The sequence below is a fragment of the Trachurus trachurus genome (assembly GCF_905171665.1).
Source record: "Trachurus trachurus genome assembly, chromosome: 13".
NCBI lineage: Eukaryota > Metazoa > Chordata > Actinopteri > Carangiformes > Carangidae > Trachurus > Trachurus trachurus.
Genome location: NC_139892.1, coordinates 8,552,878 through 8,568,270, shown reverse-complemented (window position 1 = coordinate 8,568,270; position 15,393 = coordinate 8,552,878). Strand labels below are relative to the sequence as shown.

The window sequence follows — 15,393 nt, the reverse complement described above, 5'->3', positions numbered from 1 at the left end:
CAAATGTGTGGAATCTCTTTGTTTCACTTGAAATGTAATTAAGCACAGTCGTGCTGTCGGTCCAGAACACTGACTGGTCCAATTCCAGTTGAAGCTCCTTTGTAATCATCTTGTCCAGTCGGACAGCTAATACAGCAGCTGTGAGTTCAAGCCTTGGTATTGTGGTTTGTTTCATGGGGGCGACTCTGGACTTTCCAACCATGAAAGCAATGTTAACTTCATCCGAGATGCCTTTCAATCTCAGATAAGAAACAGCGCCTCACTAGCATCTGAGAAGTGATGCAGTTGTGCATTGCTTACCTTTCCAAAGTTCTTCGGCTTGATACACCGTTCCACCTTTAACAGTGACAATTTATGCAGATTTGTCAGCCACTGTGTCCACTTCTGCAGAAAGGTTTGTGGTATTGTGTCATCCCAACTAATTTTTCTTTTGCACAGCTCTTGTAGCATCAGCTTGGGAGGCAGTGTGAATGGTGACAAAAAACCAAGAGGGTCATAGATAGAATTAACCACTGACAAGATCCCACGGCGGGTACATGGACGATTTTCCAGTGCAATCTTGAACATGAACATGTCTGTTTCTGCACACCAGTGCAATCCAAGAGCTCTTTCAACAGGTAAGTTGTCTTTATCCAAATTGAGCTCTTTGGTTGCTTTGGAACGATTTTCTTCAGGGATGCTGGCAAGAACTGCTCGACTGTTGCTCATCCACTTTGAGAGCCGAAAGCCTCCTTTGGCACATGCAGCAGTGAGATCTTGTACCATTTGCAAAGCTTCCTCTTCTGAAGACACAGACTTTAAACAATCGTCCACGTAAAAATTTTGCTTGATGGTCTGTAACACTTTGTCACTGTAATGAGCCGTGTTGTCATCAGCAACTCTCTTTAACGCATAATTGGCGCAGCTCGGTGATGAAGTTGCTCCAAATATATGAACTTTCATTCTGAAGTCCACCAACGGTTGCATTACATTTCCATTATGCCACCACAAAAATCTGAGAAAATCAACATGTTTCTGAGAAACTTGGACTTGGTGAAACATAGCTTGAACATCAGTCATGATGGCAACTGCTTCTTGCCTAAATCTCAGAAGAACACCAAAGAGGGAATTTGTGAGGTCAGGACCTTGTAACAGCTGGCTGTTCAAAGATGTGCCTTTGAAACTTGCTCCACAGTCGAATACAACTCTCAGGGTTTTCTTCTTGGGATGATACACCCCATGATGTGGTATGTACCAGATTTTACCTTCAGTTCCGTTCAGTTGCTGTTGAGGCACCTGCTCCGCATAACCACTTTTAATAACATCATTAAGGAAGTGCACATACTCCTGATGATACTCTTTGTTCCTCTGAAACTTTCTTTTCAAACTCATGACTCGTTGTTCAGCAATGCATCGATTGTTTGGCATTATGACATCATCAACCTTAAAAGGTAAATCAACACAATAATGGTTGTTTTCAAGACGAATTGTTTTTTCCATAATGTGGAGAAACCTCATATCTTCTCTTGACATTAAAGTGTTATCACATGACCTTTCATTGAAGTCTTGGTTGTATTGTGTGATTAACAACTGTTCCACTTTATCAATGGAGATCCTATTGACAGTGACAGTAGGGCAGCCATTCTTCCCTGTATCACTTCCACTTCCTTTAAGTGGGCCGTTCACCACCCACCCCAATAGGGTCCGAACAGCATAGGGTCCATCATTACAGCTGTTAATGATTTCCCAAGGCTCCAAAAGCTTTGAGGCATTTGTGCCAATCAATAAATCCACTCCAACTTCAAGCTCAGGAACTTTAATCTTTCGCAGGTAACGCCATCTTCTGAGATCCTTTTCTGTCGCAATATTGTTTCTTGTAACTGGCATGGTTTGTTGAGTGTAAACCTCAGGTAGGTCTAGAAACCTGTTGTCATCATAACCAGCTACTTCCAGTCCAGTCAGAACATGAGTCTTTACAGTATGTGCTTGTCCCATAGTTCGTAGGAAGATGTGAGTTTGGATACTGTCCATGTTCAGCTGTCTCATCAGGCGTTCTGTACAAAAGGTAGCTGAGCTTCCTGGATCAAGGAAAGCGTAAGTGGTCAAAATTTAGTTTCCATTCTTAACCTTTACAGGTACAATTGAGAGAACACACTTCTGTGTACCGGCCCCAGTGTGAGCACAGGTCTGCTGAGGGACAACAGTGTTGTTTGACTGTTCAAATGTTCTGAATTTAGCTGGATTGTGAAGCATTGTAGGATGTCTGAAGTTACATACATCACATGTTAGACGTTTTTTGCAGCTCTTGCTGATATGACCTGGTTTTAGACAACCAAAACAAACACCACTTTGCCTTAAAAGATCAAGTTTCTCACGATGCACTTTGTTCTTAAGATGTACACAATCTTCTATTGCGTGATCCTCTTTACATATGCAACATGATTTAGTCTTGCTTTTTGATTGAGAAAAGGCATGGTAGAGCGGTGTTTCTGCAGACCTTATACCTGCTGAAGTGCTTACAGCTGCCACAGTTGCTGGATTTTTATTCCTGGGTGGAAATCTTGGGGGAGCTTTTCCTTTAAGTGTAGCAGTTTGTGTGTCTTGTAGGTTACCAAAGACAGGATCAGAGAGAATTTTGATCTGATGTTCCAGAAAGTTGACCAAATCAGAGAACAAAACTCTACTTCCACGTCTCTCCTGTAGGTCACAAACAGCTGCTCTCCATCTTTCTTTTAATTTGTAGGGCAGTTTCATCACAAGCTGTTTCAGGTTTGATGGTACATTCATTTCTGCCATATACTGTAGACTTTCCATCATGTTACAACATCCTCTCAAAAACAACATGTATGTTTGAAGAGCGCCAACATCTTCAGCTTTTATTGGTGGCCAACTTAAAGCTTTTTCCATGTAAGCTGCCCCAATCTTCATTTCATTGCCGAAGTGTTCCTTTAACAAATACTTGGCTCTGTGATAGCCTTGATCATTTGGCATGTCATAGCAGCTTCTGACCAGTTCTCTAGGCTGCCCCCTGGTGTGCTGTTCTAGGTAGTACAAGCAGTCCTGGAGATTATTGACTTTTCTTTCAACCCCCTGCTCAAAGGCCATGATAAAAGATCCATACTGTAGAGGGTCACCATCAAATATGGGTATTGCTCGAGGTGGAAGAGATGCTGAGTGTTGTTGTTGAACCAGCTGAGCAGTGATTTCTGTTTGTCGCTGCATAATGTTGCCAATGTCCTGTATTTTATTTTCATTTGTGTTAATTTGTGGTGTGGTACAAACATTGCTTGACCTGTGACCTTGCAGTGAATTGAAGACAGTTGTATGGCCTCCTGGTGGTCTTTGTAGGGATTGCATGGGTTGTAGTGAAGTGAGGTTTTCCCATGGTTGTGTTTGGGCAGATTATCTTTCCTTAGGGCGTGCATCATGCAGGTGTGAGGGTGGTTGCTGCACTGGTTCTGACATTGACCTTTGTGACATTTCCATTTTTGATTTTGTGGCTTTATTGAAATATGAGTTCATTCCATCGGATGGTGTAGAACCACTTCCCACCACACTGCTTTCCAGTATGGCTATTTTAGCTGTAGCAGCAGCTAGTTGGGTTTCCATTTCCAGTTGTTCCTTCTGTCTTTTCAATCTTTCCTGTTCTGCATGCAGCTTTTCCTCTTGAGCCTCCAGTGCATGTTTCTTCTCCAGAGCAGCCATGTGTTGGATTAGTGCTGCCTTTTCAGCTTTTGCTCGTAAGCATGCAGAACTTGTGATGGAAGATTTAGACAAAGATTTAGACTTAGATGAGACCCATATTTTTCCAAGGGGGGAAACATTTGAAATACTATCATTGGGTTGAATCTCATCTTCCTGGTCAGCATTTGGTTGAATCTCATCCTCCTGAATTACAGACTCTTTGTCACAATCCTTCAACCATTTATACACATCACACATGAACTTTTCATTTGCTTTAAATTTCTGTTCAAACCATGTTTTCTGCCTTTTCCATTCTTCTTCAGGCAGTGGCATTTCCATCAATGCATCATGAGTTTCAGCAGCAGCATCACACAGCTTATTAAACTCCTTTACAAGGTTTTCAACATTGCTCAAAGAATCAGTTGTTATTTTGACAGATAACAGATCATCGATCTGCAACTTGATTTTGGATGCTTGATTCAAGGTTAACTTCCGGTTCTTTTGTAGGTTTTCGATTAGAAATGAAACACCTTTTGCAGTTAATTTTCTCTCTCTTTTTGCAACATCACTTTTTACAGCACGTTCAAGTTTTGCAACATCACTTTTTGCAGTTGCAACATCACTTTTTGCAACACACTCCTCAAGAATAACATTTTCAACATCAGCATTTTTCTCCATTTCCACACTGTCAGTATGTCAACATGTGACGTCAGCAGGACAATAGCAGTCATTCACAGGTGATGATCATTTTCCTCCATTTTCCAATTAGCTTTCCATTTTCATTACTTTTTCCATTCATCAACATCCATGACATCCAGTTCCAAAATCCAATGCATCAACACAGTCCAGTTCCATTAAATCACTCAAACAGGCTCAGTTTCTTTGTTCGTGCAGTTTTATTGTCTGCTGTTTCCTTTACTTTTCTCATCTGGCTCTGTCTGGTGAAGACGGGGGAGGGGTTGCAAGCTCCATGGCCTCCTCTTGATCCACACAGCAGCCTCTTTCCATCCAAGGCAAAGCTCTTTACTTGTCCTCCATCCAGGGCAAACAGTTTTTACTTGTGTGGTGACTATTCAAAAAACAAAACTTGTCACCTGATGGTGGTTTGGGATGGTTCTTAACTCGATTCCAGAGTGAATAAAAAGAAAGGTTGCGAAGGTTATGATGTCTTTGGGTGAGGTTCCCGTTTATTTCAACAAAAAGGATAAGGCAAGTTGACAAACAAAAAGCTTCTATTGATTCTCTGGCTGTCGTGTAAAAACTGTGTCTCTCCCACCACCACTCAACTCAAACTAATCAGCTCTCCTGATCTCCAACAGCTGGGGCAGCTGCTGGGGTAAAAGAAAGGAACTGAAACAATACTGCACCCTTGTGGCAAAGTAAATACCTACACAACATAAAAAATGGCTCCTACAAGCTTCATATGAAGTTATGCTCGACAAGATGAATAACAAGAATAAGGTCAAGGCACCAGTCTGGGACTTGTTTTGGACTCACATCACTATGACTGATGATCCTACAGCTTGAACACCGTTTTCTGAGTGTATCCAACATGTATGTATCCACCTGTTGTATGTATATGTTTTCCAGCTATGTGAATGCATCAATATGTCCCCTATACATCATTACATCATCGCATCATTTATATCATTTACATTGTTGATGTGGTATTCTTATTTTATTTTTGTTTTGCTATGCATAAGACGTCTGAAAATGTAAAATGTTCTACTGTCATACACCAGAGATAAAAGAAATAAAAACTTGAATTACAAAAAAAAGAGTGTGTTTAAGTTTTCATTTTCGTAGAGCTTTGTTGCCATATCTGTCTCCTAACTCTTTAATATGGTTGAAATTTTGGCTTCTAAAAGGGCACTTTAGCATGTATTTTTCAACAATTGGGCCACAAAGGGGGGCGATCCCCCCTCCCCCCATGCACACCGCTGGCCAAAAGGGTTTGGATAGTCGCCAGATTTAGCGAGAAAGTCGGCAAGTTGCATGCAAGTGAGTGTCACGACTTCCTGTATCTAGCCCTTCAAATTAAAATCGCTATAGCCTTTCATACACAGTTCAGTCATATTGATTTTAACTTAATTTAGTCAAGACACGGCTCCAAAAGTTTGTTTTTTCTTCATGCGACCAATCGACCAATGAAATTTGGTCGACCAATTACTTTTTGGTCGACTAATTCTTGGTCAACTATTTGGCGGCAGCCGGTCCACCCAGCTGCTGCCGATGAGACTGGCCTGAAGAGCGGCCACCACAGAATGATGAAGCCGCTAACCCAAGCCGTTGCCTTGTGGGTTGTACACTGTGGTGTAAAGGAAGGATGGTGGACGGATAATGGAAAAACCTTTGGCCACCAGGTGTTCCTGTCCACCATGGTGATCACCATACAGTCTTAGAGGTACATACAATAAGCCACCCGGATGTAGAAGTTCCCCATACTGAGGATCTCCTGCTTTCACCATGTCCAGGTGTGGAAACCTGGCAACAGCATCCAGTTTACCATGCAGGGCGGTCGCTCATTGCTCAAGGAAGTCAATTGTGGAATGATTCCTCCTTCATGGATCACCGAAAAGGGTGATGTTATCACTTAAAATACGCCGACCGTGTGGGTATGCAAAACATGACTTTCTGGATGAGTGTGTCGATCACCTGGTCAAACTCCTTGCGTTTCTGATGCACCTACACAGGGAGGTCCTGATGAATGGTGAGTTTAGCTTTACCTTCTTGCCTTGGTGTCTTCTTTGCAGCTTGTAGTATCAGACATCTATCTCTGAGCCATAAGAAATGGATCAGGACTGGTCTTGGTGGTTTTCCTGCCTCAGGTAGGGTTCAACAAGAAAACATGGCTTGTTTCTAGTTCCCTATGGTTTATCCATAGGGAGTTTGAGCCAGCTGGGTAACTTCTGTTGAATATAATTGGAGCGTGGTTGATCATGTTCTGATTTTTCTGGGAGAACCAGCAAAACCAAGCTCTTCATTCTCTCTTTATTTGATAGTACATCCACTTTGATTTCCAGTGTTTGTATCACCTTTTCTGTTAGGTGCAGCTTGCAGAGTGTCTTGTAATGATATCATGTCTTCTGCTGCGTCCATGCGTTGCTTTTGTTTCTTGAGTGCTTGCTTAGTTTTTTCAGCCTGTCTTAAATTGTTGATACTTGCGTAGTCACATCTTCCAAGTGTGTTTTGATCCAGAATCTTGGAGCCTTGAGATTTTGGTTCGCACATTACCTCGTCTAGTGAAGGTTCTGCTTCTCGTTTTCTGGCATCTGGTTCAATTGTTTGGTCATCGTTGGTTTGTTTGTTGCCATTCTGCAATCCGCTGTTATTCTTTTCTTGTACTTTTACCTCTAAGTTAGAGTTAAAGCAGAAGTAAGCGGAATATTTGTGTTAATATAAGTCTTAAAGGGACAACGAGGAGTTTTGGAAAAGCGAAGCGTTTTCACACTACATTTATGAGCCTCCGCGCGCACCGTACATTTCTTTGACCGGGCGCAAGACGGACTCATGTTTTCATTCATCAATAATTAAAGTCAGAGGTTCAAAGAGGTTCACATACCACCGTAGTTCCGACCATAAACGGCGATGCGGCTGCGTTATTCTCATGATTCGCAACGAAGGAAACGCTGGTCGGCTCGACCAGCACTTCCGCCACCACTAATAATAACAAAATAACGATAGAGACAGAACGATATATTTATCGAAAATGGGCCCATTAACAAGTGTGGGTAGCGGAGATTCATCCACATTAACGTGAGACTTTTTTTATAACCGAATAGAAACTCCTCGTTGTCCCTTTAAATAGTTAGGCTATATCTTCCGACGGCAATCACTTACATAGAGTGTTTGGTCTGAAACACAGTGTGTTATGATCGCGATCGCCACCAATTAGCGATTTAGCGCGTTTAGCATTTATTAGCGCTCCAGCGCGACCTGTACAGCAGCAGGAGGAGGAGGAGGAGGAGGAGGAGGAGGAGGAGGAGGGGATGTGTTTCGGTGAGAGCCCAAACCAGACTGTGGCAGGACAGGACACCTCTGCCTCTGTTTCACTTTATGTTGCTGGTAACTAATGTGGTTGTAAAAGTTGTAGGCTAAAGTTAAAGCAGAAGTGAGTGATCCGGTCGTTTTCGCTAATGCTGCGTTCCAGGCAGGCTTTTGAAATCATAAATTACAGCTTCAAGTCACAACTTACGACTTTGTAGCGTTCCAGGCAACCCACTCATGTTTTTCCGACCTGTTTTACCGGTGAAAGTCACTATAACGGCCACTCATAACTTCCGACCCGTGAAATCGTACCAGCACGTCTTTTTGTACAGTCTATGTACCAGATCGAACTGGTACGACTTCACAGGTCGGAAAAAAACGAGTTTCCTTGAACGCACCATAACAGTCCTCGTCCCTACGTCACCACATTCACGGCGTCCCTTGGCTGCACACACAGCCCTGCATGCCGTTCTCTCTCCTCATTGGATAAAAACTGTAGGATACGATAAATGTTTTCTCCTCGACTCAGAGCAGAGCAGAGGGACTGACAGACCCGTGATTCAGACCAAACACTCTATGTAAGTGATTGCTGTCGGAAGATATAACTATTAAAGACTTATATTAACACAAATATATCACTTACTTCTGCTTTAAATTATTTTGTATGCACTAATTCAAGGGGCAGAGCATAAGAGACATTTTTGCTTTTTATATTTTATAAGATATATTTTTTGTAAGAACCACAATTAATATAGATATTTCAGTGATTAACTAATTGTTTTTAGCATTTGTTAGATAACTTTCTTTGCCCAATAAATTAAAATCATGTTGGAACTAACCGATTATTTCTTTCTTGAAACAGGATGTAGGACAACCTGAGTAGTACTGGGTGGGTGGGACGGGGTGGGTCAGGGAGGGAGTTATTATTTATTTATTTCATAAATGTATTATTTACTTATTTTTGTATATTTCTTATTTTTCTCCCATCTATTGTTTTTCATTTATTTACTTATTCGTAGGACACCTTTGTTACTTATATTACAAAATATTGAAGCATTGCATAAACCAAGATGGATGTATATGTGATATACTGTCTGCTTCACAATAAAAACATTTGAAACCAACTAAAATCATGTTGGAACTATTAATGTCTCCTCTCTTGCAGCCAGATTTTCACCTACTTTTAACCTCAGACTGTCACAATGATGTATCAGATGTCAGACTGCCTCATTCTTTCAGTTTTAACTGAAGACATGATTGATTTTCCCAATGATCAACGTATACCGAACCAAACCAAAAAGCGTGACCACAAAACCGTGAACCGAACTGAACCGTGGATTTTGTGAACTGTTCCACCCCTAGTAGTAAATATGTCACGCCTGTTATGTAAAAATGAGTTGTTTAAAGTGATGCTTAAGTCACTTTAAACAACAATGTTTAAAGTGATGTTTAAAGATGCTTCTTCTGTATCTGAAAACATTTTGAGTTCTTATTCTATAATTGTATTACATTATGTATATGAATTACACTTGCTGATGTTACTGTGTAAGTGATGAGCTGCATTAATTGTCCTCTGTAGAGGTGACGGGCATTTTTAGGGTGTGCTACAACTCTCTAGTCCTGTGCGGTCCTCTCTGTGTGTGCAGCCAAGGGATGCGCGTGAATGTGGTGACGTAGGGATGAGGGCGGGGACTGCTAACTCCATCGGCTGACAAGAAGTTAGCCAAAACGACCGGATCGCTTACTTCTGCTGTAAAGTAGAATACGATTTTTCACTAAGGTAAGGTGGAGGTTGAGGTAAAAAATGAAAATGATCACAGAGCTCTCAGCTCACGCGACCATCTAGTTTCCTCCATTTCAATTAGAAGAACAGATTATGTGATGAAGAGCTTCTACTTACTTGGCACATACTTCAACCTTGACTTGTTCCTCCATGATACTTACTTCATCAGATGCTTCTATTTTCACGTCAAATTTTGGCAAAACTAAAGGACAAAATGTGGTTGTTATCATTCTTGCTTCATGAAAATAGAGGGAAATGCAGTGTGATACACACAGAGAAAAACATGACTTACCATATTTCTCCACCTTGAAGCTGTGATAAACTTTAACTTTACCGAATGACACAATGATCTGGTAGGGTCCCTCACGGGCCTCGGAGTTCAAGGAGTAAGACAGCTGCAAGATTTTACTCTTGGATGTTTCATTCTGCCACTGTCCAATCAGGTTAGAGTTAACATCCTGTTGAGTTAAATTGAAGGAGAGGAACAAGGGTAAAGGACACAAGGAGAAAAGATCATGTGTGAAGAATAGAGGAACGGAATACTGTGTCTTTCTAAGGTACAGTATGTAGATAAAATATTTCTTCTCACATTATTTTTAAACTATTCTCTAAAGTTTATTAGTGGCCATTTACAAACAGTGTACACATAGGAGAGTGTTGAAAGCCCCAGAAAACAATAAACTATAATAACTTTATTTAAGACAGGAAAGGGATATAGCAGCTTTTAAATCAAGAGATCAAGATGCTCAGGACTCACTGGGCTCTATTTTCCTAGACTAGGTGCAGGCGTGGCGGATGAGCCCTGCGCCTCGCCTTCGCTTCGCCAACGAGGCGTGTCCACGAGCAGTTTGCAATTTTCCTTCGAAGCGCAGCGGGGCGCATCCCGCCTACTTCCCTCCCACCGGCGCAAATGGCATAGAGGGAGGAGAGAAGGTGTGGAGTGGGTTTGACACCGCCGAATCAGATCTTCACCAATCAAATGAGCTCCTCTCCTCGCCTTTAAATCCGCCGCGCGCGCCTTTGATTTCACCGTGGAAGAGGGAGGCAATTGACTTGGTGTGCACACGTCACCAAGACCTCACAGGCAGGTTTCCACAGTTCCAGGCACATTTAAATGCAATTAATAATCACAATAATCCCTATTGTAACTATCTGAATCAGCACATACACGTATATCTATATCGATTGTCCCTCACACTGATGACAGATCAAAGGCTGTCGGCATGCGTAATGGAAACTCAACCTGACTGAATTAACACAGATGAAAGATGAGGATGGATTACTGCTGTGTTGACACTACACACTGTGCCGTTGCGATGATCTGCTATATTTATTTATTTACTTATTGATTTATTGAGCCTCATCGTCACGCGACCATAACAAATAAAACTGAAAACAAATAAACTATCATCTCTCACAGCAAGTGAGACGGGAGGAAACTGATGTTCTGGTCCGGTCCAAGCTGGCAGTGTCCGGTCGCGCGAACAGACCTCACGGGCTGATGATGCAAAAGTAGTCTGGGAGGGAGGAGGTTATGATGTTATCCAGGTTTGCTCTGACATATTGAGAGCTGTTGCCCAGTAAAAAAAAAAAAAAAACAACCTACTATTTAAACCCGTGTGCACAGATCACAACATAAACAAACAGCTGTGCGTAAAGGAGGCATCACGGAGCGTCTCTCTTTTTCTTTTTTCTTTAGAAATTACCTGAGAGGGGAGATGTGAATATCTGCTCACTATGATGCCGAGGCTGATTGTGGTTTGCTGTGAGAGATGATAGTTTATTTGTTTTCAGTTTTATTTGTTATGGTCGCGTGACAATGCGGCCGCTGCCCTCTAATAAATCAATAAGTAAATAAATAAATATAGGGATCATCGCAACGGCACAGTGTGTAGTGTCAACACCTGCTCTTGGGACATTCACGGCTGCTTTTTTGTCCCAGTCCCTCCCTGGTTTCATCTGTGTTAATTCAGTCAGGCTGAGTGTCCATTACGCATGCCGACAGCCTTTGATCTGTCATCAGTGTGACGGGACAATCTATATAGATACGTGTATGTGCTGATTCAGATACAATAAATAGGGGTTATTGTGATGATTATTATTATTATTAATTGCATTTAAATGTGCCTGGAACTGTGGAAACCTGCCTGTGAGGTCTTGGTGACGTGGGCGCACTGCGAGCTGGGCAGTCAAAATACCAGTCCGCTGGCTGCGCTTCGCCTTGCGCTGAGAGTAGCCCAGGTTGGAGCTGGCGAGCTTTCGGCGCACTCTCCGCACGGTCTATCGGCAACAAATTGTCACTGCGCCAAGGTGAATCTGTCGACACCTCCCCCTGCTGCGCGACCACTCCCATCTCGGCGCACAGCAGTCTGCTAATTTACCGAATCCGCTGCGCAAGTTGTTGCACTGGAGGAAAATGCCACTGCGCCAGCTGCGCCAGGGCTCGCCTCGCTGCGCCCCCCTGAGTTGCGCCAGGAAAATAGGGCCCCTTATCTCTAAATGTTTTTTTTCAAAAATAAATGACTCCTAATGTTCCCATGTAAACCTTTGTGCATTAATGAAGCCAACAAGTTGAGGTAAGGACCAAAATCTTTTGTTTATGTTAAAATATACCCAGATTTTTTCAATTTGAAATACTGACATCAGAAAGTTCACAGAGATTGGACAATACACTCAGTGCTGACACAGCTGTTTGTTTAGGAACTACTTGATGTGTCTAGATGTCCAAGATGAATAGTTTAAAAGACAGAAGAAACTCTCTACTTTTTCCTATCTGTATGTGAGTTTAATGTGAAGTGTAAATATTGTGATTCTTACCTGAATATGAATTGAATTGTACTGCAAAAGAAAGAAAGGGAAAAAACAGAGGTTTGGAGGTTTCTTAAGAATCCAGCTGGTTCATGTTGTTCTTGTCACTGGTGTCCTAATGAGCCTGGACTCGACACTGACTTCATTTATGGACTCAATAACACTTCAGTTATATGTGTTATACCAATGCTGTTTAGTTCATGTAGACTTCAGCTTTTAAAAAATATAATATACAAGTTACATTACTAGGGGAAACCTTGGTGTTATATGATTATATAATGATGTCATGGTGAGTCAATGTAATTCTTTCCAAATATAGCTATCCAAGTCATCTGGTAAAAATTCTTGTATTTTTTATGATCTCAATATATATTGCAGAAAATATCACAATGTCAGTTTTTGGTTTACAGAAGAAGCAGTGACAGGTGAAACACTCACCCGCCGACTGGCAGGTCTAAAGTGGTTGTCAAGTGTGATGACTCTGAAATGTACTGAGAGAAATTCAAAGACATTAAATGAAGCTCTTCCACAGAATCGACTTCTTCTGTTTGCTCCTAAATTTGGTAGCCTACTGTCAATCTCACAGCGAGATCAGGTTAGAACAAGAGATGATTCATGATGTATTGTACATGGTTATCTTGCAGATTTTCTCTCTAAATCAGCTTAACAAACTTATCTGGTGTGGGCAACATCACATAAAATAAAATAAAAATATACGTCCCATGTTGGCCTATGTCATTTCCTGAGTCTCTCTCCCTGCTCGTCCTGTCTCTCTACACTGTCTTATCACATAAAGGCCAAAAAAATGCCCAAACAATATCTTTTAAAAAAGAAGACGGAAACACACAACTTTTGATTGATGGAATTACCTGTTTGTCCGGGGAGGTAGATTGGTTTATCTGTTTGAACAAACGTCATTGGTTTGTAGACTTTGATCATGACTTTCCTGACTGCTTTAGAGTAAAACGTGTCGCCTCGTACCTCCACCTCAAACTTCTGTATGTCTTGATTCTTCACTACAGGAGCCTGTGTGTGTGAGAGAGAAAAAAAAACATCTTATAGTCGCTGTAACAAACTGAAAAATGGAAAAGAAGGGGAAATATAATCTTAGGAGTTGACCTTAAAGTGGGTACAGGCATGAAACTCTTCACTGGATGTTTGTTTAAGAAGGGTTGTGTTCTTCATTTCAGACATCAGTGTGACGGTCATGACCACGGTCTCGTTGGGCTGCAGGAGACTCGCACAGAATTTGGTTTCAGCTCCAGCTTCAATAACTGCAGGAACAGCCACCATGTAGTGCCTGTAGACACAGAGACATTCAGCCAACAGCACAATCTAATACTTACTGAAATATGTTGGAAATTACATCTCTTCCAGTCGAGGTAAACTTACAGCTCTGCCATCGTCCAACCCACGCACATCCAACTCAGGCAGATCAACAGTCTCCATGTCTTTATCTGTGTCCCAGCGAGACCCATGACTGACTGAGATGAGCTCAGAGCCTCTGGTAACCAACAGAGCCATCCAACTCTTTTTTATGTGTCGATCAAGTCAATCATTTACAGAAAAAAATAAATTTCGAGGCCCAGGGTCAGGGATTGGCAAATTCTTGTTTGAGCTGTACCACCACAAGACCAATATCAGACTGGGGCACAGTCAATGTATTTGGAACACACTCTGTATTTATTATGTGTTGCCACGACAACGGCAGCAGCGGCAGCGACCGTGTAATGTTTAACGGTTAGCACAATCCGACACAATTAAAGCAGAAGTAAGTGATCCGGTCGTTTGGGCTAATGCTGCGTTCCAGGAAGGCTTTTGAAACCATAAATTACAGCTTCAAGTCACGACTTACGACTTTGTGGCGTTCCAGGCAACCCACTCGTGTTTTTCCGACCTGTTTTACCTGTCAAAGTCACTATAACGGCCACTCGTAACTTCCGACCCGTGAACTCGTACCAGATCAAAATGGTACGACTTCACAGGTCGGAAAAACACGGGTTACGGGCTGCCTTGAACGCACCACAACGTCTTGTCAGCCGATGGAGTTAGCAGCCCCCGCCCTCGTCATGGATCTATTGGTCCTCGTCCCTACGTCACCACATTCACTCGCATCCCTTGGCTGCACACACAGCCCTTCATGCCGTTCTCTCTCCTCATTGGATAAAAATTGTAGGATACGAGAAAAGTTTTCTCCTCGGCTCAGAGCAGAGCAGAGGGACTGAGAGACCCGTGTTTCGGTCCAAACACTCTATGTAAGTGATTGCTGTCGGAAGATATAACTATTTAAGACTTATATTAACACAAATATATCACTTACTTCTGATTTAACACAATATAAACACTACAAAACAACTATACATTTACAGTGTCGACATATTGACAACATACTAACAATAACAACGGTCGCTAACCGCCGCTACCGAACTCTCACTAACAGTTAGGCTAGCCTAACACATTTAACAAGTAAACACAGTAACACCACCGCGATTAAACAGAAAATAGCGAATACACAGAAAACATCTAAACATATGGGTGCTTGTGTAGACTAACGTTAGACTCACCTGAAAAGACAAACAGATAACTACAAACAAACAAACTACTAAGCTACAACTGTTGCGGCTGGACTTCCTCTCAGCTGACACTTGTTGCCACGACAACGGGGGGCGTTGCTACCTTACGCCAGTAGGTTGTTATGGTGCGTTCCAGGCAACCCGTAACTCGTATTTTTCCGACCTGTTCCTATGGTTACCAGTTAGAACGTACAGTCAAACTCGTAACTTCCCACCTGTGAACTCGTACTAGATCGATCTGCTCCCAGTTCCCAGTTCGTAACTCGTAACTTGCCTGGAACGCTACAAACTCGTAACTGGTGACTTGAAGTCGTGACTTACGGGTTAAAAAGCCTGCCTGGAACGCACCATTAGTCCAGCCTGTATCAGGTAATCTGTCTACACACAAATAAATAAACTGATTAAAATGATCAGGGTGCCACATATTGATTTGTTCAAAGACCATATGTTTTGCTAGTTTTATTTAAACTTTATTTTTTGTGACTTAGGGTGTATTCACACCTGCAGTGTTAGTGCGCACTAAATCTGGTGCGCACTAAATTTGGTCCAGTTTGGGTTGGTGTGAAAGCAAATCGCACT

General features: G+C 42.0%; 1 protein-coding gene across 1 annotated transcript in view; it reads right to left on the bottom strand.

Moving 5' to 3' along the window:
- Positions 1–13,744, bottom strand: part of LOC310995771 (alpha-2-macroglobulin-like) — a 41,064-nt gene extending 27,320 nt beyond the window's left edge. The window contains exons 1-7 of the mRNA XM_083984895.1: positions 13,634–13,744; positions 13,361–13,541; positions 13,111–13,267; positions 12,680–12,732; positions 12,251–12,271; positions 9,726–9,891; positions 9,551–9,635 (exon numbers count right to left, since the gene is read on the bottom strand). Coding sequence (XP_083841021.1) covers positions 9,551–9,635; positions 9,726–9,891; positions 12,251–12,271; positions 12,680–12,732; positions 13,111–13,267; positions 13,361–13,541; positions 13,634–13,719 — 749 coding nt within the window. The 5' untranslated portion in view covers positions 13,720–13,744. The remainder of the gene's footprint in view (positions 1–9,550; positions 9,636–9,725; positions 9,892–12,250; positions 12,272–12,679; positions 12,733–13,110; positions 13,268–13,360; positions 13,542–13,633) is intronic.
- Between the last annotated feature and the right edge of the window lie 1,649 nt (positions 13,745–15,393).